Raw genomic sequence first — 24,454 nt, 5'->3', positions numbered from 1 at the left:
GGCTTTAACTGAGGTTGCTGTTAGGAAACAGTTTCTTTCTGTAATAAAAGAGAAAAGATCAAGTAAAGGTAAAACAATAGCATGTTTGGAAGTCTTCTGAGCTAGTTATACTTTTTGGACAAACTTACCTTTATGTCAGGGACTTTTAGGATTCAGAAAGTTTTTTGCCAAAATACTGTGGTCATGAGATATTTTTGCTGGGATACACATGAAAAATGCATATAGGATAAAGATCTAGTGGAATTAAATTGATTCAAAAATACATACACAAATTTGTTGCAAGCTTTGTGTAGGCTAGGTCTTGCTATGATATCTGCAATGAACAACAATGAACAATATGCAATGAATAGCATAATTTCTTTGCTTTTCAGTATTAATCAAGATGCATTTAGCAAAACTAAAAGTTCTATACCAATAAAGAGCTAAGCCATTTTACCTGTCTTTAAGTACTTTTATATCTCTGTTGGTGTAGGTCTTTTAATAGAAATATTAGTGATAAAAATTTTTGAATGGAAAATGCATTATTTATTTTCAAGACACAGCTAAAACTTGGAAACACTTTCATGGTTTTATCTCTTTTCTTTTCAAGTGCCTCTAAGTCCTCCGGCAAATTTGAGATTTTCTGACGTTGGACACAATAGTGCTAAGCTAACATGGGATCCTGCTTCCAAAAATGTAAATGGCTATCGCATCATGTATGTTAAAACAGATGGAACAGAAACCAATGAGGTAAATTATTAGCACCTCTTTTTCCTTAACCAATCTCGAACTTCCCCAAACTTCTGTAATTGTTAAGGGTAATGTTTATAAACAAAAGCTACAAGCTTGCAAGTTGTAAAAAAATATTTGCTTGAGAATTCTACAACTTGGTGCAAAACTTTGTTGGTATTGGATATGTTTTTGTGGGGGACAGTACTCTGAACTTCTTACATATCAGAACAGTCATTTGCTGGGGCACTACTGAAGGAAACTACTCAAGTGAACAGTGGTCTGTACAAGCATGATCTTGACTAAATGTATGGTATGCAAATACTTATTCTTGGTTCAGTTCAGATAATAAGCCTTTTGATAAATCATATGTCATGGATTCAAGCTTATTCAAAAAGACTGAAGGTGTCATCACATTTCCTTAATATTTTTTGCTCTAATTATATATTGAAAAGTCTCTTCCTAGACACAGGATTTGGCTTGAACAGAGTGCTGAGTTGATACTAAGCTGTTCTAACTTACACTCTTGCATTTAATAATTTACTTATGCAGTATTTAGTTATGCCTTGTTAGTGAAGGTGTTTTAGCAGAATAAATTCTGTGATAAAATGAAAATTGTAATGGAATGATTAATACAGAAATCTGAAAAAAAACCCCCAGAAATTAAAAAAAAAAGGTTGCAGTATGTGGGTTTGATTATGAAAACAGTCCATATCCCTTACAAAATAAGTTGTCATGGATAACTTAGCCCTTCAAAAAAAAAAAAAAATTTAATAGAAGTTATCTGTGATTATGTTTTGTTTGGGACATATCTGACCTTTCATCTATAAAAGATGGCATATTTGGATTGAACCTGAAGAAACTGTTGCCAACTTCAGAAGGGAGCATACCAGTGCAATGTTTTGTGTCTTTTCTTTCTTCTAAGTCCCTTGAAATTTAAATTAGAAATCATTCGACCTCTTCCTATTGATTACTCTTAATATAGATAGAATGCCTGACTGTACTCCTCACAGTGGTATTTGAACATCTCAGGCTCACGACAGTTATGCTTTATAATGCTCCCTTCTGTCTGTTCAAATAGCAGGTGGCATTTTTGTGTTTGCTCTGCATTGGTAGCATTTCCCCTGAGTTACCGTGACACTGAGTAGCTGAACTGATAAGCTGTTCGTACAGCTTTGAATTTTATGTCCCTGGCAAAGTCATTTAACTGCATCCTGGAGAGAGACCAGGTGAAACTGTCATCTTATCTCTTGGCAAATGTTAAACATAAAGGTTTATGCAATGTTTGTCCATGATGAGGGATTGGATTTAAGAGCTCAAAAAGTCATCAGTGCTGATGCTAGCTAGAGTTAGGCTTACCAAACCTGAATTCTCCTTTTCCACATTTGTCATAAGCAAAATGTCCCTTTTCTGTAGTTTGTCTGTTTTAACTGATTTTGTTAGCCCTTATGGCCCTGAGTTTATACTTGCTCACAGTTTCACAGAATTTCTCTACTAATTACATGACGTTCTCTTTCCGTATGATTATTACGCAGCAGAATTTCAGACACTGATAATGTATTGTATGATCAATATCTATTGCAAGTTATGCTTTCTCTAGGTGGAAGTTGGTCGTGTTTCAACCCATACTCTGAAAAGTCTGGCACCCCTTACAGAGTATACTGTGGCTATTTTCTCCCTGTATGATGAAGGACAATCTGAACCACTTACTGGCAGCTTTACCACAAGTAAGTATTGCTGAGCTTTTGAAGGCTTTCCAAGAAGAAATTTTATACTCTCTTACGTTATTGGAAAGTAAGATTAGTTACAGCAAGTGTCTCTGGCTGTGAATTCAGATATATGGAATACTTTCTGTTATTTTCATTGGTGTTTTTGGCTTCTTTGCTCTCTTACTGTGGAGCCAATTTTCTCTTTACTCACATGAGTAATCTCCTGATATCATGAAAACATCTTCACAGCATTCTGAAGCATTATTCAATGTGATGGCATTTGTATCTCCAGCTGAAGTTTGATGAGTTTTGCATATGTTTAACCAGTGAACTGTTTAGGCACTAAAGGGTAGAACTTTATATACATGCAGATGAACTACATCTACAGGAGAAAATATAAGGCATTTAAGGTTCCTGTAGGTTGTTTAGCATAGCTGTAGTTTCTGTAACTAAAGTTCTGCATTAAACAAGCAGCCAATGGCACATATTAATGCTTTCCAACATAACAAGGGGAAGAGAAACACTTTGAGGAGGAAAGGAGAAAGATGAGGTGGAAGAGGAAGGAACAAGATATGGTGGAACAAGAGGGTGATACTGACATGCAGAGTGCAAATGGAAGTGGACACAGAGTCCGGAAAGGGCAGAAGTTGGGACTTCGCTGTGGGATAGAAGGAAAGAGCATGGTGTGTATTGCTCTGAGCAAAGGAGAGGGGCTGAGGGTTGAATGCAACTCCATCAGTGGGCAGAGGACAAGGAATCTTGTCCAGTTAGAATAGGTAGAGTCTACTCCCCTTCCCAAACTACAGACCCACTTCCCTAAGTACAAGTAAGTGTGCAAAGAATTCTGTAGTGCCTTTGTTGTCTACCTCTCATTTTATACTCTTTTTAACAAACTGCAGGTAAAATGGTATGTGCCTGACATTGCCATCTGTGGAAGTCTCAGAGAATAACTTACTCTCACTTTTCTTTTGTCTAATATTTTGCAGAAAGAGTTCCAGCTCCCCAGCATTTGGAAATTGATGAAGCATCAACAGATAGTTTTAGGGTCAGCTGGAAGCCCACCTCATCAAATATTGCTTTTTACAGATTAGCATGGATTCCTTTGGATGGGGGGGAATCTGAAGAGGTAAATTGCCTTGACTTTCTGAGGGGGTGAAAAAGAAGAGAGAATTGCATTCTAATGACAGCTGTGCTGCAACTTTTGCCATTTAAATATGACCAATTGATTTACAGAGAAATCTGCCCTGTTGCAAAGCTCTCTAAACAAAAATCAAACTAATATTACAGTTTTGTTTTGAAGAGGAAGTGAGGAAAGAAGAGATGTTTTGTGAATAATCAGTCTTACCTGTAACATGCCAACTGCCACAGAACTAGCACTGATGTTTGATGTCACTTCAGTTCATGTTCTTCACTTTGCTGTAGAAATGATGGCAGTAGCTGAGTCAGAGTAGCATAAAGCTCAAAATTTGTCTAATGTGCTTGCCACAGTAAAATTACCTGTGAAGCCTTAGTTACATAATGTTACAAAGGGAAAATTTTACACACAATAAATTTATTATATTGTTCCTTTATTCCTCTTTACAGTCTCTTCCACCACCCCCCCCCGCTATATCTTTTGCTTTAAGCCCTTGCATGTGTTGTCCATAGTGCCCTTTTCATCAGATGGAATTTTTAAATGATTTTTCATCCCTTTAGCTTTTCCTTTTTTATTATCTTTTTCCAAGTAGAAAAAGACAGACACTTTCTCTCACTTTCCCAAATTTTCATAGTCTGCTTAATTTCCTCTTTCCCTTTATTTATTTACTCATCATTTTGGCTTCTTCTGTACTTCTCAGTCTTTAATGACTCTCATACATCTTGCTCTCTTGGCATCAACAGTGTGCGAAGAGGCCACATCTGCAAACTGTTTATCTGGGTACAGAACTTAAGGGGAAAGATGACATTTCCCACCTGGCCCTAGGTTTCATGCATTGTTTTGTAATCCACTGGGGCAGAACGCAGTCGACTTAGCTTAGATTATGTGTCATTTTTTTCTGTAAATTTAGCTTAGCCTAATTCTTTCCTCCCTTTCACCTAGTAAGAGGTATTCATGCAAGAAAGAAATTAGAGGATTGAGCAGGGAAAAGGAGTTGGCAGATGAGTGAGTGGACATAGGTCGTTCTCCAGCACTTTCTTCTACAGTAGATGAACTGATTTGTTTCTATTTAAGTTCCAGTGAGTAGCTGCCAGTGAACCCCTTTAAGCCATGTGCTTTTTAAAGTGAAGTTCAAGGTATCTGTGTTCTTTGAGTGTGAGAATAAATTATCAAGAAATATTTGAACAAGGTTCCACTTGTTCATTGTATTCACTATGAACTGCTGGAAGCCCTAATATTTTAACACGTTGAAATATTAAAAATACCCAAGCTGCTTTCTTGTTCTCCTTGCATGACCTCTCTAATGGGGTCAGGTCTAGGATAGCACAATACCTCCAGGCTGTTGCCTCTTTAAGCTTCTTTCCCAGCTAAGTGATCAGTCATGCAGAGAAACAACATGCACTCCCTCTGCCTTTAGTCCAAGACCCAACTTGCCAATTAGCTGAGTGGGGTCAGGGGGTGGTGGTGAATTACACACCTCTCAGCTCACTTCACCCACACTGCTGATGGGTTAGGAGGGTTCAGTGGGGTGTTAGCTCTAAAAAACCAGAATAAATTTAAGAGTGACCTTTACAGTAGAGAATGCCTGCTGTTATACTTGTGTGCTTGTTTCTGGGTTTTGTCCTGCCCACTTGAAAGTTCAGCACTTTGTAATGGTTTTTTGTGGGCTACATTGGCAGGGAGTGAAGAGTGATGCTTCAGAAAGTATACCAAAGTTACATGTGAGACAGTAACAATGTATAGATAGTTTATAAATATTTGATATGCAACTAGAGGCTCTAGGGAGTTGAAAAGCAAGGCATTACTTGTATCTACTTAGTATACAGCTAATTTCACTCAAAGCTTGTTCCTGAAATTTTCCCAAGAAAATCTGTGCCAGAAAATGTGCAGCATGGGATGCCTGATTCACTACTTGATAGTTGTAGAAGGCATGGCCCCAAGTAATTTCTTTCTGCTTTTGTTTTCTATATTTGAGTTCAGACTTTCTGAAGTCGCACTGAATTGTGTTATGGGTCCCTTTTCCCCAGGACCAACTGAGGAAATCTCCTGTGGTAGTTAAAAGAATGAAGTGGGGTTCACTGTTTCTGCTAACCACTACAGTGGATTGCAGCATGTATCTATTTTTTGATTTCAATTATAAATCTAACTTGGATGTTGTGTATACAGTGACCACCTTTAGAAACTTGTCAGTGTAACCTAGAAAAAGGCTGTTTTATTGTAGTATCTGTCTGCATAACCTAAAACCTATTCCCAAAACTGGTCACCCCATTTTGCCAGAATTACTGCTCAGGCTCCTAAAGCACTCTGCTTGATAGTCCCTTCTGCTCCAGCTCCTCCCCATCTGTTGATATCTTGCAAGAAAATAAATGAAACACAAAAAAATCTGAAGTGAGACCTTCTGTGTACAGTTAACATTGACAGCAGCAGAAGATTCACATGTGCAAAGTATGAAATAAGGAAAATTACTATTTAATAATTCACAGCATATAGCAAACTTCTCATCAGCACATCTCTTCTAATCCCCAAGTCTGCAGCAGATATTCTTTCCAGTTGCATTCAGAAGTGTGGAATCATAACTGGGATTACAGTTCTGGTATAGAAACAGCATTTTGTAGGGCTGTGGAGGTGCTGAATACATTTGGCTTGAATAGTATAAATGCGAATGAAAGTTAATCTACCTTGTTACGTTGCTTTAATTGATAAATGTTTTGAATTGTAGTAATTTTTCAAACAAAAAAAAAGCATATGTTCAGCTTTAGCAATTAGTTAGTTGTGGGTGAAAGCATGAGACTACACATTTAAAATATTCTTAAGTTGCTTTTTTTCCAGATGTATTCTGTGATGATACTTTTTATTTCAATATGGCTAATACATTTTTTGGGCAGATCTGAGTGTAGATATAATTTATTTTAAAGGAGAATTAATTTTTCTTCTTTCATTTTAGTCAATTAATGTAAATTAATCAAACGCAGAACTGATTTTCTTTAATCTTACTTTGTTACTTAGGTTGTCATAAATGGAGATGCAAACAGTCACATTATAGAGGGTTTGTTGCCCGACACAGAATATGAAGTTTCTTTGCTGGCAGTTTTTGATGATGAAACTGAGAGTGAAGTTGTTGCTGTTCTTGGAGCTACATGTAAGAGAAACTCTTAACTGTAATTTTAAAAGATGTTAAAGTGACTTAGATTTGATGCCTATAGCTTATATATAAAATATGGTTCATCTTTGGGTAGCTTCAATATTGAAGAATGTGGTGGTTTAGCACCAGGGCTTTGCTGACTGTATTTTTTGCTTTTCTTGTTTACTATTGTGTGGAGATGGCTTTGAATCAAAATGGTGGTTTGGCTCTCTGTCTGAGCTGTGGTATTAATAACCTTTGGATCTGGGAAGATATTCTTCATTTCAATATTTCAATATTTAGTCTTTGAACAAGGTTCCTTACGAGAAGATCTATCAGATTTTGGAAGGGATGTGTGTTAAATGTCTTAAAGTAAATAATTTACAGGAAATTCACTTAAGATATTTGGAATTTTCAGTATAACCTTTCTTTGTTTATGTAATTTATACTCACTAGTGGTGAATTCACTCTTGCCTTAAATAATGGCCCAAAACAGCTTACACAGGCATCCTGTGACATTTAACATGACAGTAGCAAAGATAAAACTTGACAGTCATTTACAGTGTATTTTATGGTTTATAATCAAAACAGTGGCCAGTATTTCAGGAAGATTGTTCTAGTCTCTTTTTGTGGGTAATGACTTGGTTCAGTAAACAGCTGTATTTCTTATGTATAAGTTCAAAAATTTATTTCATTTTTAGTAACTTAATAGCAGGCTTAATCTTGAACCTTCTCTTAAGCAAGAGTCCTTACCCATTGAAATGCTAATATTGCCCAGTGTTGCTGAGTGTACTTTCTGTTTTTTACTTGGACAGAAATAAAGCACTCTTAAAAAGCTTTCAATTTAATTAATCTGACAACCTTAACAAATGGTCAAAGTGGAAGTCATTATGCACAGTTCAGCCAAAAATCTGGGAAAATATATGCATTGTTATTTAATTATACGGTTTATAATTATGCCTCATCTGTAGATATAAGTGCTAATCCTGCAAATATATGGGCCTAAAGTAAGCTAAATGAATAATTCCTTTGTAGTCTCTGAAATGCCTGAAGCATGTGGGATACTTGTATGTGTGAGCAAATAGTTTCATTGTCATAGTTAGAAACAAAAGTGTGACTTCCATGTCTTGTTGAATTGTTAGTGATCTGAGTCGTGTTTTTCAGTTGCAAGTTCCACCACAGTGCCCTCCACGGTGACTACCACCAGTGCCACAACTTCGGAGCCCACCACAGCAGGTAAGCAGAGCAGCTGCCAGCAGTTTAAATGCTGAAGGCACAGCACTGAGGCTCCCCACAGGCACCACCAGGTCTGGGGGCAGAGAGCTGGGGTGCTGCTGAGGAGCTGATAACCCCAGTTCCTGATGGGAAGGGACACCACTTCTCCTGCACCACCCTTCTTTGTGTGGGTGACTTCCTGCACCTGCCACGTGTGGATGAGGAGCCAACCCATCACACAGTTTAGGGGCTCTGAATGATACCAGTGGTATTACATAGGAGTACAGAGACTAATTTGGAAAATTAAGCTAGAATTTATCTTTCCCTTTATAAATATGAGCTTGGAAACTCTTCGGAATTTTGTTTAGTTTTGGGTGTTCTGTTTCTTTTCCCTGGAATTAGGCTGACCTTTAAAGAACAGTGTTTCTGGATTATTTATCATCTGTAGCATTGTAGTTTTGATTATTCGAAAGCTCCATAAGCCGAGTAAGATAAACAAAGCAGATGGGATAATATATGTTAATGGCAGTATAGTGTTGCCTAAGGCATCAATAGAAGGAACTATTATTTTAATAAGTGCTTACAGTTGTTATGTTGTTGAGCCCAGGTATGACTGAACTATATGGGTTTGCCCCATGATGGACCTGCAGACCCACCATGACTTCAGCAGAGCTTGCAGCCACTTGGTGATAATTAGCACAGTACCTAAATTAATTCAAATATAAAACCAGAGTTGAGAAAATATTAAGTAAATATTTTTTGACTTAGTTTTTCGAACAGGAATCAAGAATCTTGTTATAGATGATGAAACAACTTCAAGTCTGAGGGTGACGTGGGACATTTCAGATTACAGTGTCCAGCAGTTCAGAGTGACCTATCTCACTGCGAAGGGTGACCGTTCTGAGGAAGCGGTAAGAATGGTCTGTATGGCTTTTGTAATTGCCTTCATAAGCTTGCTTAGTAATTGCTAAGACATGATCTCTTCTTATATGACACTTTTGTTGCAATTATTAAAGGATCTGTGCTTGGTATTACTGTGAGATTGAACTGCAGAGTTTTAATTGTACAGCACCTGCTGCACTGCAGGCAACAGCAGCCAAAGATTGGGGCCCAGTCACACAGATGTTTAATGAAGTCACAGTTAAAAGACAGGCTGGCTGTCCTCTTTTTCCTGTGTTTTTTTTTAATTTATCCAAGTTTGGGTTTTTATCATTTTATGTTTAATTTTATTTTTGATTCCTAGGCCACCTTCTGTCTTGAGATTGTGTTTAAATGACTCTTAAATGTTTGTACAGGGCAGTCCTAAGTAATATTTGTTTTCCTTCAGCAATTTTTCTCCTTCCTGAAGTGTCTGCCTTGTGAACTCACTTCTGTTTATAGAACAGTTATACCAAAATATGGGCTATTCTTTTTGATGTCTAGCAGCTGACATTTTAACCCCATATCTGAATATATCAATAAAAATGCTAAAAGGAGTTAGTTGAGTATCTTTTTTCTAGGAAAATATGAATCAGTTTTTTACATTTTGGTTTCATTCATCCTTTATGAGACTCTGCTGGAAACTTACTCTTTAGCCATCTTTCAACTGTAATCTGAAAATGAGTTTTCAATGTAGTGGTGTCCCTTTGGACTGGGAAACATGCTGTATGAATTTACCTTGACTGTATGTTAGTATAGTATATAATATAGTGGAAAACTTGCACAGTGTAATGGCACAAATTGTACTGTTCTTCTGAGAGTAACCCAAAATTTCTGACATTCAGATCTCAGATTTACTGTTTCAGCTCTTGAGTTCAGTTGGATGGTATAAATATCACTCTGTTTCAGAATTCAATTACTATTATTTTAAAATTAAATTAAACCTTAATTAAATTAAGGAAAAGTATTTAAATTGTAGCTATCAGAAGGATATTAGAGCTGATTCAAAACCTCATTAAAGAAAATTGTATAACTGTACGATTGGGTAGGTACTTGGCTCTAATTCTACAAAATATTTAATTGTAAGTACACTCTCAAGTCTTATTATCTTTGGTCACCATTCAGCAAACAGATTAACGCCGTTTCATCTTTGAAATTAATCATGTGCCTAAATACTTTACTGAATAAGGAATTATGTAAGATTATACTTAAAATTAAGCACACTTTAAATGGAAGGAATGTATTTTTATCATGTGGCTTCAAGCACCTGAGAGGTGCAACACAGATGCCAATGAAACAACACAGATGTTTAGTTTTTAGGGGACTGCTTATATATTTAAGTACATATTTTAAGCAGAACCCAAAGGTTTTGTGGAATTTGGGCTTAAATGTACTATAGCGTGACGGTTCTGTGGTGAATGCTTAAGTTTTTTGGCTCTGGCTTCAGTGATTTAAGTTTCAGTTACTCCTCCCTTTCCATAAAAATATTAATAAGTTTTATAATTCTTGATGCAATTGGCTGAAAATCAGAGACTAGAAAATGTAATAGAATACAAGAAAGGTCAAGCCCTAAATTGGATGTATGTTCTTGGGTGTGTTGTACATACTGGAAAGATCACGTTTTTTCTCTTCTTTAAAGCCAGAAATGTTTCTCACTGCTGAAAACTGTATTGGTCTGTAGGAGGTCTCTGATATGCACATGTGGAAAGGAGAGAGTTCTCAGTGCTTGCATCCTCTTCCCTAAAAAAGCAAAAAAGTTGGGGCTTTTATTCAGAAACTTGGTTTGTATGTTTTGAGTGTATGTATGGAAGAGGGACATAGGAATCTTTTATGCACATGTATTTAGATGGTTTAAGTCCAGTTTTGATCAAAGAATGAAGCACTCTTTGACAAATCTCAACACCTGTGTGTACTAGATAAATTTTCTTCTTTGTATCACTTGCCAAAATTAGAAATAGTTTGAATGTATCCTGGAGTGTTGAAACTGGAGGGACCTTTCTAGTCTTGTGCATATGCTTCAAAACTTTGCCATCATCACATGCATCAGTCTTCTTTGAAACAGCAGAATACTTTTATAAACTGCTTTTCCCCCCTGAGATTAATGGGCTTAAGGTTCTCTCAACTTCTTGCCAAATATGTGCCGTTGCTGGCTCAGGGGGGAGATTCACACTTCACTGTGAATTCACTGTCACTTCCAGCAGCATCACTTCAGAGCACAGGTGTCCGTGCAGGAAACATAGGACTAGTTTCTCTTTTTTTACCATGGCCACTCCATGTGCTCCCACTCAGGTGGCTCCCACTCAGGGTTTGGAGTCTTTCTGAGATTAAAATTTTACTGACAATTTAAGCGATTGCAAGGCTTTGCTTGGCATCCCTACCACCACTATTGTGACACTGGTTTTTGCAGCTCTGGCTAAATACAATAATCTATCGAAGAGTTTTAGAAGTAGCTGCTTATGGGGAAACCTTTTACTGTGCTTAATTCAGTGAGTTAAAACATTTACTCTAGAACACCAAAAACTACCTGGAGAAATTTCTACAGCTTCTCTACTTCTAGCAGGTTTTCTGGTTGGACTTCTGTTGCAGATCTTCCATGTTTCACAGCAGTTTGAGATCCTCTTGTACTTGTGGGATGTACTCCTACTTTCTCTCCTAAATATTTGCCTTCATTTGCTTGTTCCCGGACCAGATGCAGATGAGACAAACATGTTTTATTCCTGCTTGTTCAGTTCAGTGCTTCCCAATCTCATGAATTGATTTTCCTTCCTTCCAGGGAAGGAGAATTTTCTGTCTCCAAAGAACATAACAATCAACCTTTATTAATGCACATAGCTTCAGAAAATCTAGAAATGTCACAGAATAAACAAAAATAGAAGATGTATTTTGTCTGTACAGTAAAAGTGTTGAAGTACTAACTATCCATGTAATATCAATGGTTTATGTAGCTGTAGTGGCTCCTAGGTTTAATATGAAATGGTGTTATCCCACAGGCACATTCTCTTTTTTATTCTGTTTGGGTACAGTGGAAGATCTGTTAAAAGGGTGGATCATGTAATTATTTTATTTTACTGTAGAGCATCAAGAATATTTGAAAATGCAAGCTATACAGCAATGCTAGTGGAATGAAGTGTCAGAGATGATGTAAGATAAAAAAGGTTTCTGACTCCGTCTTTAAGTTTGGTTGTTTCTGCTTTTTCTGACCCTTCAGGTGATGGTGCCTGGGAGACAAAACACTCTTCTGCTTCACCCTCTGCTGCCTGATACAGAATACAAAGTTACCATAACTCCCATCTATGCTGATGGGGAAGGAGTCAGTGTCTCAGCTCCTGGCAAAACTCGTAAGTACAAACTTTCTGCCTATCTTTGGGCAGGATATGCATGAAGAAAGGCTTACTCTTGTGGCCTTTTTCCCTTGGCTGTAGGTAATGTATTTTAGTATAAATGTGGGCTTATGACTCACAGGACTTGAACTTTATATAAATCTCAGTTGATTGATTTATAAACAGTGGGTTTCTTCTAACTAGCAAGTTGTATTTTATATTGAAATACTCTGAGTTTATAGAAACCTTTTGAATAAAAAAGCTGGTAACCCCTTGATAACTAACTCACGAAGGACAAGTGAACTGATACAGAAAATAAACAGTGCCTGCTGAGATGATATCAAACCAACCATTGTACTGCTAGATTTTCTTTTGTGTGAGAACATTACTTCCTAAAGGTCATTAGAAATGCTGCCAAAGTTCTTATAAAAGTGATTGCATTATTTCTAGAGTTCTGACCAAGTACCAAAAGATTATTCAGATGTAGTTTTAGTTTCCTCTCTTTTGGATATTGAAAAAAAAATCATCTCATTGTGCACTACTAGTCACGATAGTATAGTTTTATTGAATTATTCTCCTAATTTACATGATTTCTGCCTAAATTGAAGTGCTATTTGTGCATAGACTTAAATCACTTGTAAATGATTCCTTTGATTCCATTTGATACGATTAAGTGTTTAAAAGAGCATGATTTATGCATTAAAAACTTTAGTGCACTTAAATTGGAAGAAACTATGCAGTATATAATTATCTTATGTTTTTAGGAAAAAAAAGTAAGATAAACTTTTTCAAAAAAATGTACTGACAAAGTTTGTAATTAATTTAAAAAATCATTGTTGATCAAAGTTCATAATTAATCCATTGATGGAATTCAGAGGAGGAATTTGATCAAAGGTTTCATCATGGTAATTTTATCTGTAAATCTGAGAGTATTGGATATCACATTTTTTTTTCCATGTGTTGATTTTTCTGTATGTGCTTGTGTGAGATAAACTTGTAAAAGCCCAGTTTGGTTTCCTTTTAGTACCCCTGTCTGCTCCTAGAAATTTACGTGTCTCAGATGAGTGGTACAACAGATTACGCATCAGTTGGGATGCCCCACCATCAACAACAATGGGTTACAGAGTTGTCTACAAACCTATCAACAGTAAGTTTTTAAACTGATCTTTTTTGTGGTTGCTTCTGACTGTACAAGGTCTTGATGTCACCTTTTACTGAATTTTGTACTTAAATCTCCCAGTTACAGTTACAGCCTTGAAAGTGCCATTTACTCAGGCGTCGTGAGTTTTGAATATGAAAGTTTCATAGTCACAGAATGATGCAGGTTGGAGGAGATCTCTAGAGATCATCTGGTCCAACTCCCTGAACAAAACGGGGCCAGCTTGGAACAGGTGTTGCTGAACCTTATCCAGTGGAGTTTGTAATATCTCCAGGGATGGAGATTTTAAAACTGCTCTATGCATCTCTTCTAGTTTTTTACTACTGTCACTGTGGAAGTGTCTTTCCTAATATCTTCCCATCTTAAGGCTGATCAATCCCAACTCTTTCAGTCTTTCCTTTTATGTCGGTTTACCATGACTATTTATTTCAAAGACTATCTTTGCTCTCTTCCTGTTCCTCTCTCCTGTTTTCTCCTATTCTTCAACTTCCTTCCCCTCACAATACCAAGTTTTTGTTTCTTCCCAAACACTTGACATTTTATTCATTGTCCGTTTTGTGTGTGCTGCATCCTTTGCCTACCTGCACATTGCAACTAGACAAGGCAGCCAAACTCCCCCAGATTTCTTTAGGAAAACAGGGTCCTCTATTGAGAACAAAACACAAATGTGTGACTGTTAAGGGACTAAAACACTGTCCAAAGACAATACTGCAGCCTGGCTTCTGAAGTGCATCCAGAACAACTAGGGGAGATGACAAAGGAGCTGTTTGCTGTTCTGATTTGGGAAAGTTTTATTCTTTTCTATTTTCATTATCATTTTTGCACAACATTAAATGATGCTGTTGTATAAGAACCCCCGAGGGACTGTATTGCTGGCTGGCATCTGCTGTCCCCCCTGTTGCTCCTGGCACACCATCAGACTGAGGAGATCTTTGGCTGCCTATTTAGAGCAGTAGTAACTGGGTGAAGCAGAACAAAAGGGTCTTAACAGATGCCAGTGTCTAGCTCTGCCTTAATGAATCCCACTGCTGAATTTCCCAAGTGTGTTTGCATTTTCTATCCATGCAAGGATTGAGGAGAATGTCTTTGTTTTTGTGTATGATAAAAAACAGGGGCAAAAAAATAGCAGTAGCTTTAGGAGCACTATTTTTGGATGTATCTGATTCAGTGGATGAAAAAATGATTTTCTAATTTATTTCACTTTTTGCAGTTCCTGGTCCTGCGTTGGAGACCTTTGTAGGGGATGATATTAATACCATTCTCATTCTAAATCTCTTCAGTGGAACAGAGTACAGCGTTAAAGTATTTGCTTCATACTCAACAGGCTTCAGTGATGCCCTAACAGGCGTAGCTAAAACCTGTAAGAATGATTTCATGCTGTTCAGATCTCTACAGGCTGCTTTTTGTTATAAATATGAGTTTGTGCAGCTCCCTGAAGAAATTTTCACAGGGAAGACTCTTTCAGTTGTGTAAAAATAATTTTCCTGAAATGAAAGTCCTTCTTTCTATGCAGCTATATCAGACTTTAAAATTATCTGCTAGATATTATCAAGACAGAGGTCATAAAGTAGGTATTATTTATCAGCCAAAAATATATTTGCCTAAAAGTAGATGTAAATTTCCTTAATGAAAAGTCTATCTAATCTATTTTTTCTAGCTCCATATCTATAATATTATTTGGTCTATATGTATCTAAAGCTCAATTTAAAATTGAATTTTGACAGAAACGCTGATGCTATCATGATACTTTTATACTTATTTTTAGGAACTGAATTTTTTAGCAGTGTTCATTATTTAGTCTTAACTAAGTAAACTAAAGTTCCAAACTTTTTTAAAATTCTGTCTTGGATTTTCTTGACTGTTTTTAAGCACTTACGGAAATTATTTGTTAAAAATGAATTGGCATATGTGTTTCACTATAGTTATTTTATCATTTTTTTCTTGTATGTATATTAGAGACCTAAATCTAATTTTTTTGTATTTAATTTTCAGTGTACCTGGGTGTGACAAATCTGGATTCCTATCAAGTCCGCATGACTAGTCTGTGTGCTCAGTGGCAGCTCCACAGACATGCTACTGCATACAGGGTAGTTATAGAGTCACTTGTGGGTAAGTTACTAAATAATTTGATAATCAGCTACAGCCCAATGCAGAGATCTGAATTGCAGAGCTAAGGAATTGTGTGCAGTCAGACCTGTAGACTGACTCCTGAAATACTGGAAATGAAGAAGAGAGTTGTGTACACACTGAAACTTTCAGGAGTAAAAGTAGCATTCCTATCCTTTTACATCAAACAGCTGTTGATAACTTGTGCTTTTTATGGAAGGCACTTTCATCTATCAGTAGAAGATAGATGATCGTCTGAGGTTTTCACTGGTGTGAGGAGCAGAAGGTGGATAAAGGATGAACCGAATACATCTAGGTTTGTAAATAAACCATCAGCAACAGCTCTGTAGGATTAAGATGGACAGGAGAGGAGGGTAGAAGGGTAAGGAAAGCACTAAATGAAACCAGAGCATGCTCACAGAGTCAGAACAACGTCCAGTTTTGTCTGTTCTCCTTCTGTTGATTGTTCATTTTAGCTTGTAGTAATGTTACTCATCTGGGCAAACATGACATGTTTTTATGTAGCTGCACAAGGTGTCTTGATGCTTTTGTCACTGACTTTGTGGAGGGTAGATTGCAGCCTCTTCCATCTCAGTTATTCTCAGGTGTAGCCAGAAGACATTAAGGGGATGTCACTATTAGTGCAGACTACCTCTCTTATCCCTAGGGGACATCAGTGATAAATTGAGTGATGATAAATTTAAAACTTTGGATAACTTGAGAGAAGGGCCACTTATTGGCATGTATTAAAGGTACCATGAAAAATAACACTGATTTGGTGGCAAAAAAGTAATGGCCTTTCTGTGGCATGGCAAGTGGATGGCAGTAGGGTTTGTTTGAAGGTCTGGAATACAGACAAGCTCTTCAGACAACAGAGACCTTGGCTGGCACAAGACAGCACAGACTTCCCTCTGGCCTGGGAGCTTGCCAACATTCTGCTTTCTTCATATAGAACTGCCAGAATTGTTTTAACTGAGCCAAAAGCACCTAAATGTGAGCAGAACGAGGGAGAGTGTGAACAAATGTTCCTTATTAGCATCTATCATGATGGGATTTGATTGTCAAATTGGGTGTGTGTCTCATTCAGGGAGTGATCAGTTATTATTGTACTAGTGTAACATCTGATAAACATCAGGTGTTTTCTCCTTGGCAATGAAGGACTGTTTGGCATTTTTTGTATATTCACTGTAAAATATGAGATCAGTTGCTTGTGTTTCACTTCTTTCTGCTACAGATTTTGAACTGTGCTAAATTTTTTCTTATTAATAAAACATGCCTTATTCTATTTCCAGTACCCTGGCTTTTTCCACTGACAACATGCTTTCCAATTCAGAATTAAGCAGAATTAATTTTGGGACCCTGTAAACACTATTCCTTAACCATCTCGTTAAGTGGTTACTAGTGGAATACAATATCTTGTTCAGTCTCTCATGCAATTACTAAGCACATTACAGACTCTGAAAACCAGAGGCATTGACAAAGGTTGCCATAGAATTACATAAAGCAACAATTCCTCATTAGAATAATAATTTAGGACCAGATTCAAAGCCCATTGATGGCAGTGTTAGTGGTTTTTATTAACTTCAGTGCAGGGTCTTTTTTTTCTTGAAGATGTTTCTCAGCTCCTTTTTAATATGAAGAATTAAATTTTACAGGGACCTCTGCGCAGAGGTGAATTTCTACAAATAAGGCAGCATGTAGTTTATTAATTTATGTCAACCACTTGCCCTTCATCTGCTGTCATGTCCCCTTCTTCTTTAGGATTTAAACTACATTATTCATTAAAACAGTAAAACAAATATTTTAATGGTTTCTTTTGTAATTCCAGATGGAAGAAAGCGAGAAGTAAATCTTGGTGGAGGGACACCTAGACATTGTTTCTTTGAGCTGATGCCTGGAACTGAGTATAAGATCAGTGTCCATACACAGCTTCAGGAGATCGAGGGCCCTGCTGTAAGCATCATGGAGACAACATGTGAGTAAAACAGAGTTCAGCCAGCAGGGATAATGCTTTATTGCTTCTCGTGTTCTGCCCTTTGCCCACAGATGTGCCATTCCCACAGCGTCCTTTAGCTGAGCTTTTAATTTTTCAATTACATTATGACTCCTCCACAGAGGTGCAGGATTCTTACCCCACTGCTGTGAATTACTTGTGTAGTCACATTCACCAACTGTATTGTACTTCTTAATGAGAATGAAACAGGGAGAGTTTAGCTTTCTTCATAAAAAGTCCCACTAGGGGATACTCTGAATATCTGTGACTTCAGGGAAAAAATACAGAAAAATGAAGTAAACAGAGAAGGTTTTATGTGCTGTGCAGCTCTTGTTATTTAATAAAATTTTACCAGTGTTTGAATAATTTACAACTAAATGGGATGTTGATACCTAACTACTTAAGTATTTTAAAACAAACCAACCAACCTTTTTTATTATTATTCTCAGTAACACATGACTAACAAACAAAAAAACCTACGTCACAACTATTCATGAAGGCAATATCTTGCTCCTATGAGTTCAAAATACTGCAAAACAAAGTACAGGAATAACAGAATGAATATTTCAACATCCTCTTTCTTTGAGCCTGTTTCCAGTCTCAGTGGTACCTTTCTTCTCATACTGTATTGCTGTACACCACAGTGCTGCTACCTTTCTCTTGGGATAGGTCACGTTTATACTTTTCTTCCTTTCCTCCCACACTTCTGGTTTCACAGAGGAAAAACTTGCACAGGTGCATGACTCCACTTCTCAGTTTTCCAGGGCTCATTCTCAGGGCACTGAGGAACAAGCCAAGCTTCTCCAGCTTTTTTGGGGAATGCATTTAGGGTGTTCTGCAGTTGAGGGAGTTAGGAAGCATGAGGAAGAACACACCTTGGCCTACATGTCCATCTGCAAAAGGTGGTTTGTGATGCAGACAAATTATTGTATCACCTCAGACAGAAACTCTTCAAAGAAAGAAAGTCTTCAGGGTGACCTGTACCTCTCTGGTGCTGAGAGCAGCCTTTCAAGTCCCCTTACAGCAGTCATGACCCTTTCTAAATGGGTCTGTTCCTGGGTTGCTGTGACCATGAATGTCCTGTGCATTGGTTCCTTGTAGGTGTTTCAGTCTTAGCCCTCTATCTTATTGAAGCCAGTGGGAAAATCCCCATCAGTTGCAGCGGGAGTCCACTTGGATGTGGACACAAGGCTCATAATGAATCCTGTTTGAGCTAATGTTTTGCAAATGCCTTCTCTCAGATTGTCATATCTAACTCTGTCAGTTGTTTATAAATGTAATTTACGTGTTACAGTGAATAACAAGTTTAGTCTTACTTGAAGGACTGATATTCTGTCACCTGCGGCTTCTTATGCTGAATGCATTGCATAAAAATGGAAAAAATGCCCTTGAACAAAAGCAGAAGCTTTTCCTTACATAGAGTTGTGGAAATCAACACATGTGCATGTTATCTCTGAGAATTCAGCTGGGCTGTATTGAAAGGCACTAAATAGAGCTCTTGCAGTCAGCAAAGCTGTCAGTCAGTGATTGGATATTCAGCTTGGTCTCTGCAAGGTTGTCATCCAAAGTTGATTTCCAGGAGAAGAGTGAAGGACGTTTTCAGAAACTCTGTATAATAACTTTAGTAGAAGTTGGTGCAGGCAACAAAGCCACAGTCCTGTAGAGTTGTGGTTGGAGCTGTGTTTCTAACTGGAAGCATAACAAGGTCTTTCACCAAATTCAGAAAAATCTTGAAAAGGACAGTCTGTGATCTGCTCTGAGTGCAGGCACTGGCTTGCTTTTACACTGTATTTTGGATTGCAGGACTAATACCTTCTTCCTTCCAGGGTGTGTAGACACCTATCTTCTGTTACTGAGGACTGGTTGTGATCAGAAAAGGAAAGGACGCTGATATTTTAAAAAATGAATTATGCATTCTAGGTCAAAAATAGGGCTGTCACATGGTCTGCTACACTGGAGACACTTCATTAAAAAGGGGCAGTTCCAGTAATAGTTCAGCTGTATCATTGTTTCATTCACATTGAAATGCAGTCATTAATTGTTTTGTAGTAGTAGTATCCTTTCTTGGGTGGTCAGAAGAGGAGGACATTACTTGCACACACTCACCTATATTTATCTCCAATTGCATAACCAGTGGAGTAGAGAAAATGAATTTTAAATGTGGAGATGAGTAGAAAATGCTAGGTTTATTATAGATAGAACATATTGGGCTTTTAAGCATGCTTGAATATTCCTTCTTTTTATTCTCCAGTACCATTTCCAACTCAACCACCAACAACACCTTCAACACCACCTCCCCCACCTACAATCCCGCCTGCGAAAGAGGGTAAGTGCTGCATGTGTGAATTTATAGCAATTTTAAGGTGTCAGTGCAATGTTTTTCTGCTTCTGACAGTATTTTAGACCTGTGGGGAGCGGATCTTAAAAATGCATTTGCTACAACAACACTGAGCTGAGTGAAACCTGCATTGCTCCTACATAGTGCAGTTGAAGTGCATTAGATACTACAGAATTTAGGGTAACTTTTTGAATGCATTAGTGTCTCTCTGCGAACTTCCATAGTCAAGATTCTCTAATCTTGCTTTCTGTCTCACAGTAGGAGTGTGGCACAGTATAAGTTCATGTGTGAGTTTACTTAAAAAGCTAAATAAAAATAAAAATGGCTAGCCAGACTCTAAAGAACCACCATGGCCTTGAAGTGTATTCTGTGATAGGATCTGTCAGTGCAGACAATTCACCCCTTGCAGAGCTCAGCTGGTTCTACACCTGCACTGCAGTCAATGCCAGCAGGTCTGTTTGCTAAAGCATTATTAACTAACATTAAACATGGGCTTTTCATGACAATTGCATTTTCTTAAGTGATTTATGAGATTTTTTGAGGAGTTGAGGCATTGCTCTAATTCAAAAATTCTTGCTTTTCTTTCTCAGTGTGCAAAGCAGCCAAAGCTGACCTGGCATTCCTGGTGGATGGGTCATGGAGTATTGGAGATGACAATTTCAATAAAATAATAAGCTTTTTATATAGCACTGTTGGAGCTTTGGATAAGATTGGTCCTGATGGAACACAGGTAATCAAATGTAGAGAGATGGGAGGGTGAATGGACTTGGCAGGTTATTTTAGAAAAACACTAGAAGTGAAGTGAATCAAAAAGTAACTGATATAATTTCACAAATCTTGTGAAAGTATAAACTGTTTAAGGACAGTATATTTTTTTCAATATCTTTTTATGCACAGCATATGATAAATTTTGTGATATTAATTTTGGGAGCATGAAGGCTAGGTATAATTTCAGTCTCCTCTAAATCATTCCAATGACAATTATGCTGTGTTAATGCTTTTGATATTGGTACTCACTATGGAGTTGATTTCTAAATAAGCTAAAAATGGCACTAATAGGGAAAAGTAAAGATTCTTTTATTTAAAATCACATGCTCTACAGAGTCTACAGTGCTTGAAATAAACCATAGTGTTTACAATGATTGTTCTATTTATGTATTTGTTCAGAGAGATGTTTGAATCTGCTCCAGAACAAATTATTGTCAAATATATTACTGTTGTGTTACCTGTATAATACGTGGTTTGGGATTGCATTGGAAAATTAATTTTAACTTTTCCAAACCCTGAAGAATACTTAGTTTTTACTGTTTCCTATACAGTTATTTTCCAAGAATATAGTTCACGGTGCTTCAGAAACTTAGGCACAAGCTTAAGCGTAGTAGCTCCTTTTAAATCAGAAGCACCATTTATAGAACATGAAATTCAGTGTATGCTTTGTGAGTTGTAGGGGTTTAGTGTGTAGCATTGAAACACAGAATCTGAACTCACGTAGCATTGTATTTGAGAGAGGCAATATTTCAGAATATGTTCTTGAATTGTTCTTTCTATTACTTGCCTCAGTCTTGCTCCCTAGCTTGAGTTACTGAAGTGCAGCTATTGATTTGTGGAGACTGGATAAAGTCCCTGCAGTTCTGTGTATGAATAACTGTACATGTGTGAGCAGCTGTAACCAGGATTTTGCTTTGGGGCTTGATTGAGAGTGCTTTGCCAAAGCGGGTATTACTTTTCTCATCCTGTTTGCTGCAAAATGAAACCAGAAAGTGTTAGACGGTTGCCAAGGTTTCAGGGAGTAAAATCAAACTTTATTTAGTGAAAGCTTTCTTAAAGAGAAAAAAAAAATCTGGCTTCAGTTGAAGGATGAAGCAAAGTTACAAGATAAATCCTTGTTTTAAATGCTCAGATTCACTTTTTGCTTATGCACTGGGTGGTGGTTTTGTAATGAACATCTTCTGTGTGCACAGGTGGCAATAATTCAGTTTAGTGATGATCCCAGGACAGAATTTAAATTGAATGCATACAAAACAAAAGAGACTCTTCTTGAAGCTATTCAGCGAATAGCCTACAAAGGAGGAAATACAAAAACAGGTGAGAAAAGTCATGACTGTGAGGCAGATTTTCTCCCTGCTGCTCTCTGTGTGGTATTTCTTTCCCATTAGCTAAGTGGTTTAATTAACCACTGCAAAAATAGTGAGAACATGGTATGTCTTCACTGGAGATGAAAGGTTGGGCATTGAAATTAGAAAAGTCTTTGCAATCTGTAGTTTACACCCTTCAGCCCCTTCACCCTGCTGCATGTTCACCCCACTGACCAACAGTGATGGCAAGGATCAGGGAGGCAGAGAGAGAGGCAGCTGGGCAAAAGAAAATGACTTTGGGGACAGTGGAAGGTGTAATGGGGAGTAATACAAAGTCAACTTGGTAAATGGATAGAAAAGTGGGAGGGAGCTCACAGAGCGTGTCGAAAACTGGACAGACTGGAGGGCCTGGTTATAAGCCAGGACGGTTAAGCCTCAGTGGGATGTTTAAGACTGGGTTGGGGGAAAATGTCTGTTAACTGAATGAGGTTGCATTTTAATTAATCCCTTAGGATAGCTTTCTGATGTGCAGAAATTGAAGATGAGTGCTGAAAGGGTTAAAATTTGTTTTAGTTGGAAACCATACGCTTTAGTATTCTCAGGCTGCACAGAAATTTCTTGCAGCTGTTGCATTGCATCCAGTCTCAGTATTATCAAAATAACACGTTTTTCATGTACTACAATGGCACTCTCAGTTGTTACGTGGACTGTGCCCTACAATCCAGAAAAGGAAGGTTTTGTTATCTCTAACCCAGCCAGCAGCTGAACACCACACAGTGCTCACCCACTCCCCACCCTTCTCCCTGGTGGGATGGGGGCAGAATCAGAAGAGGTTAAAACCTGTGGAACAGTTTAATAATTGAAATAAGGTAAAATATAATGATAATAGTAATGAAAAGGGAGATAAAAAGAGAGAGAGAAAAGAAACCCAAGAAAACCAAGTGATGCCCAGTACAGTTGCTCACCAACCACTGGCTGATGGCCAGCCCATCTGAGCAGTGATTGTCCCCTCCTGGCCAACTCCCCCAGTTTATATACTGGGCATGATGTTTTATGGTGTGGAATATCCTTTTGGCCAGTTCAGGTCAGCTGCCCTGGACATGCTCTCCCCCAGTCTTCTGGTGCAGCTCCTCACTGATAGAGGCCTCACTGAAAAGGCTTTGACTCAGGGTAAGCACTGCTCAGCCACAAGCAATACATCCTTGTGTTATCAACATTGTCCTTACACTGAATCCAAAACACAGCACTGTACCACTGACTAAGAAAAAATATAACTTTATCCCAGCTGACACCAGGACACCCACACATTTCATATTCTTGATCTTCACCTTCTGGATTGAAAAATGGATGGCTGAAGCCATCAAATTTTCAAAGGTTAGAGTCAAAATTAAACTTTTCTAAATCTTGACTTTAATAACTACAGAATGCACTAATTGACAGACTACCCAGGGCCCAGCAGATTTTTCTTTTTATTTATGTCTAACATAAATCTGAGAAGATACGAGAAGATAGTTATGAGAAACCATTAGAAATTGTATTTATATTCAGTGTAAGTATGTTGTCAATTTTTGTGTTTCAGGCAAAGCCATTAAACATGCAAGAGAAGTCTTGTTTACTGGAGAGGCAGGCATGAGAAGGGGCATTCCAAAGGTTTTGGTTGTCATTACTGATGGGCGATCGCAGGATGACGTGAACAAAGTCTCCAGAGAAATGCAACTAGATGGTAAAATGTGCATTTTTAAGAACTACTCACATGTCCTTTTTTTTTCCTCTTTAATTGAATCTGTGTGTGGGCATGAGATAAACATTAACTTTTCCTCCAGGAAGATTTTCAAATTTAAAGAAAACAGCAGTTCCTGAGAAAGACAGAATAACGCTAGGATATGGTTAGATTCTGGATATATTTGGTGATTAATGGCATTATTTTTAATTTTGGCAGCAGTGCTAAAATCACGTGATAGTCAATGGAATTGATCCCAGGGTGAAGAATTTGGGGAATATGATCCTGAGAATCTGGATTCTCATCTATAAAATGTAGTCTTGTGGTTACAAGCAAACTGAACTATTTTGTTTTCTATACAAGAGGTCCTTTAAAATTTTCATGTGTTCTTTTACTGTTACACTAATTAAGTTTAGGAATTTTTTTCAAAGTACCTATTTTAGAGCTTTAAGCAGCTCACAACACACCGTGTTGTGGGTCTAAGTATTTAATTGCTGGAGAGATTTGTGTCAAAACCCAAAGGCCACGGTGTGCCACATGGAACAAAACTAAAGGTTGGAAGAAAAACCAATCTGCCTATTAATGTGAAGCAACCTAAGACGAAATTACAGTTGTGCTTTTTATTTGCTTTTAACTTTGAGAGCTGTGAAGTTCCCAGTGTATATCACTGATTCCTGAAACCCAGTGTGATCGTCCAGCTTGGCTGCCTACTTGTTGTGTTGCTAGATGCTGAGTGTAGTGCCTTCATAAATAAAGCATATTATAAAATAGTAGAGTTTGCACAACTTGTTTTAAGTAGCAGCCAAGAAAACCCTGTATTTGTGAATAAATGGGAGTCATGTCTAAGCTGAACAAAAATAGTTCAGCTCTCAGGTAAGTCTTGCAGTTGCTTATATTAATTATTAGACTGGCAACAACATTGAGAGGAGGTGGTGTA

General features: G+C 37.6%; 1 protein-coding gene across 9 annotated transcripts in view; it reads left to right on the top strand.

The window, feature by feature from the left end:
* The window catches only part of COL14A1 (collagen type XIV alpha 1 chain), a 113,356-nt gene that overhangs the window by 47,254 nt on the left and 41,648 nt on the right, over window positions 1-24,454 (top strand). For 7 of the 9 annotated variants that reach the window (XR_007629482.1, XM_050320388.1, XM_050320193.1 and 4 more), the window contains 15 exons: window positions 590-729; window positions 2,309-2,435; window positions 3,404-3,543; window positions 6,559-6,691; window positions 7,838-7,909; window positions 8,657-8,808; window positions 12,015-12,144; window positions 13,151-13,273; window positions 14,496-14,645; window positions 15,278-15,394; window positions 17,220-17,366; window positions 19,636-19,710; window positions 20,313-20,452; window positions 21,684-21,807; window positions 23,377-23,520. Coding sequence is in view for 8 of the 9 variants with exons in the window: in XM_050320388.1 (XP_050176345.1) it covers window positions 590-729; window positions 2,309-2,435; window positions 3,404-3,543; window positions 6,559-6,691; window positions 7,838-7,909; window positions 8,657-8,808; window positions 12,015-12,144; window positions 13,151-13,273; window positions 14,496-14,645; window positions 15,278-15,394; window positions 17,220-17,366; window positions 19,636-19,710; window positions 20,313-20,452; window positions 21,684-21,807; window positions 23,377-23,520 (1,914 nt within the window). In the remaining variant the exon portion in view is untranslated. The remainder of the gene's footprint in view (window positions 1-589; window positions 730-2,308; window positions 2,436-3,403; window positions 3,544-6,558; window positions 6,692-7,837; window positions 7,910-8,656; window positions 8,809-12,014; window positions 12,145-13,150; window positions 13,274-14,495; window positions 14,646-15,277; window positions 15,395-17,219; window positions 17,367-19,635; window positions 19,711-20,312; window positions 20,453-21,683; window positions 21,808-23,376; window positions 23,521-24,454) is intronic. The other 2 variants (XM_050320113.1, XM_050319940.1) reach the window with 1 other exon arrangement.

Source organism: Myiozetetes cayanensis, unplaced genomic scaffold (genome assembly GCF_022539395.1).
Source record: "Myiozetetes cayanensis isolate MyiCay16 unplaced genomic scaffold, myiCay2020 scf1, whole genome shotgun sequence".
In the NCBI taxonomy this organism is placed as follows: Eukaryota; Metazoa; Chordata; class Aves; order Passeriformes; family Tyrannidae; genus Myiozetetes; species Myiozetetes cayanensis.
The sequence above is the reverse complement of the archived record's forward strand: the minus strand, read 5'-3'. Positions and strand labels throughout refer to the sequence as shown.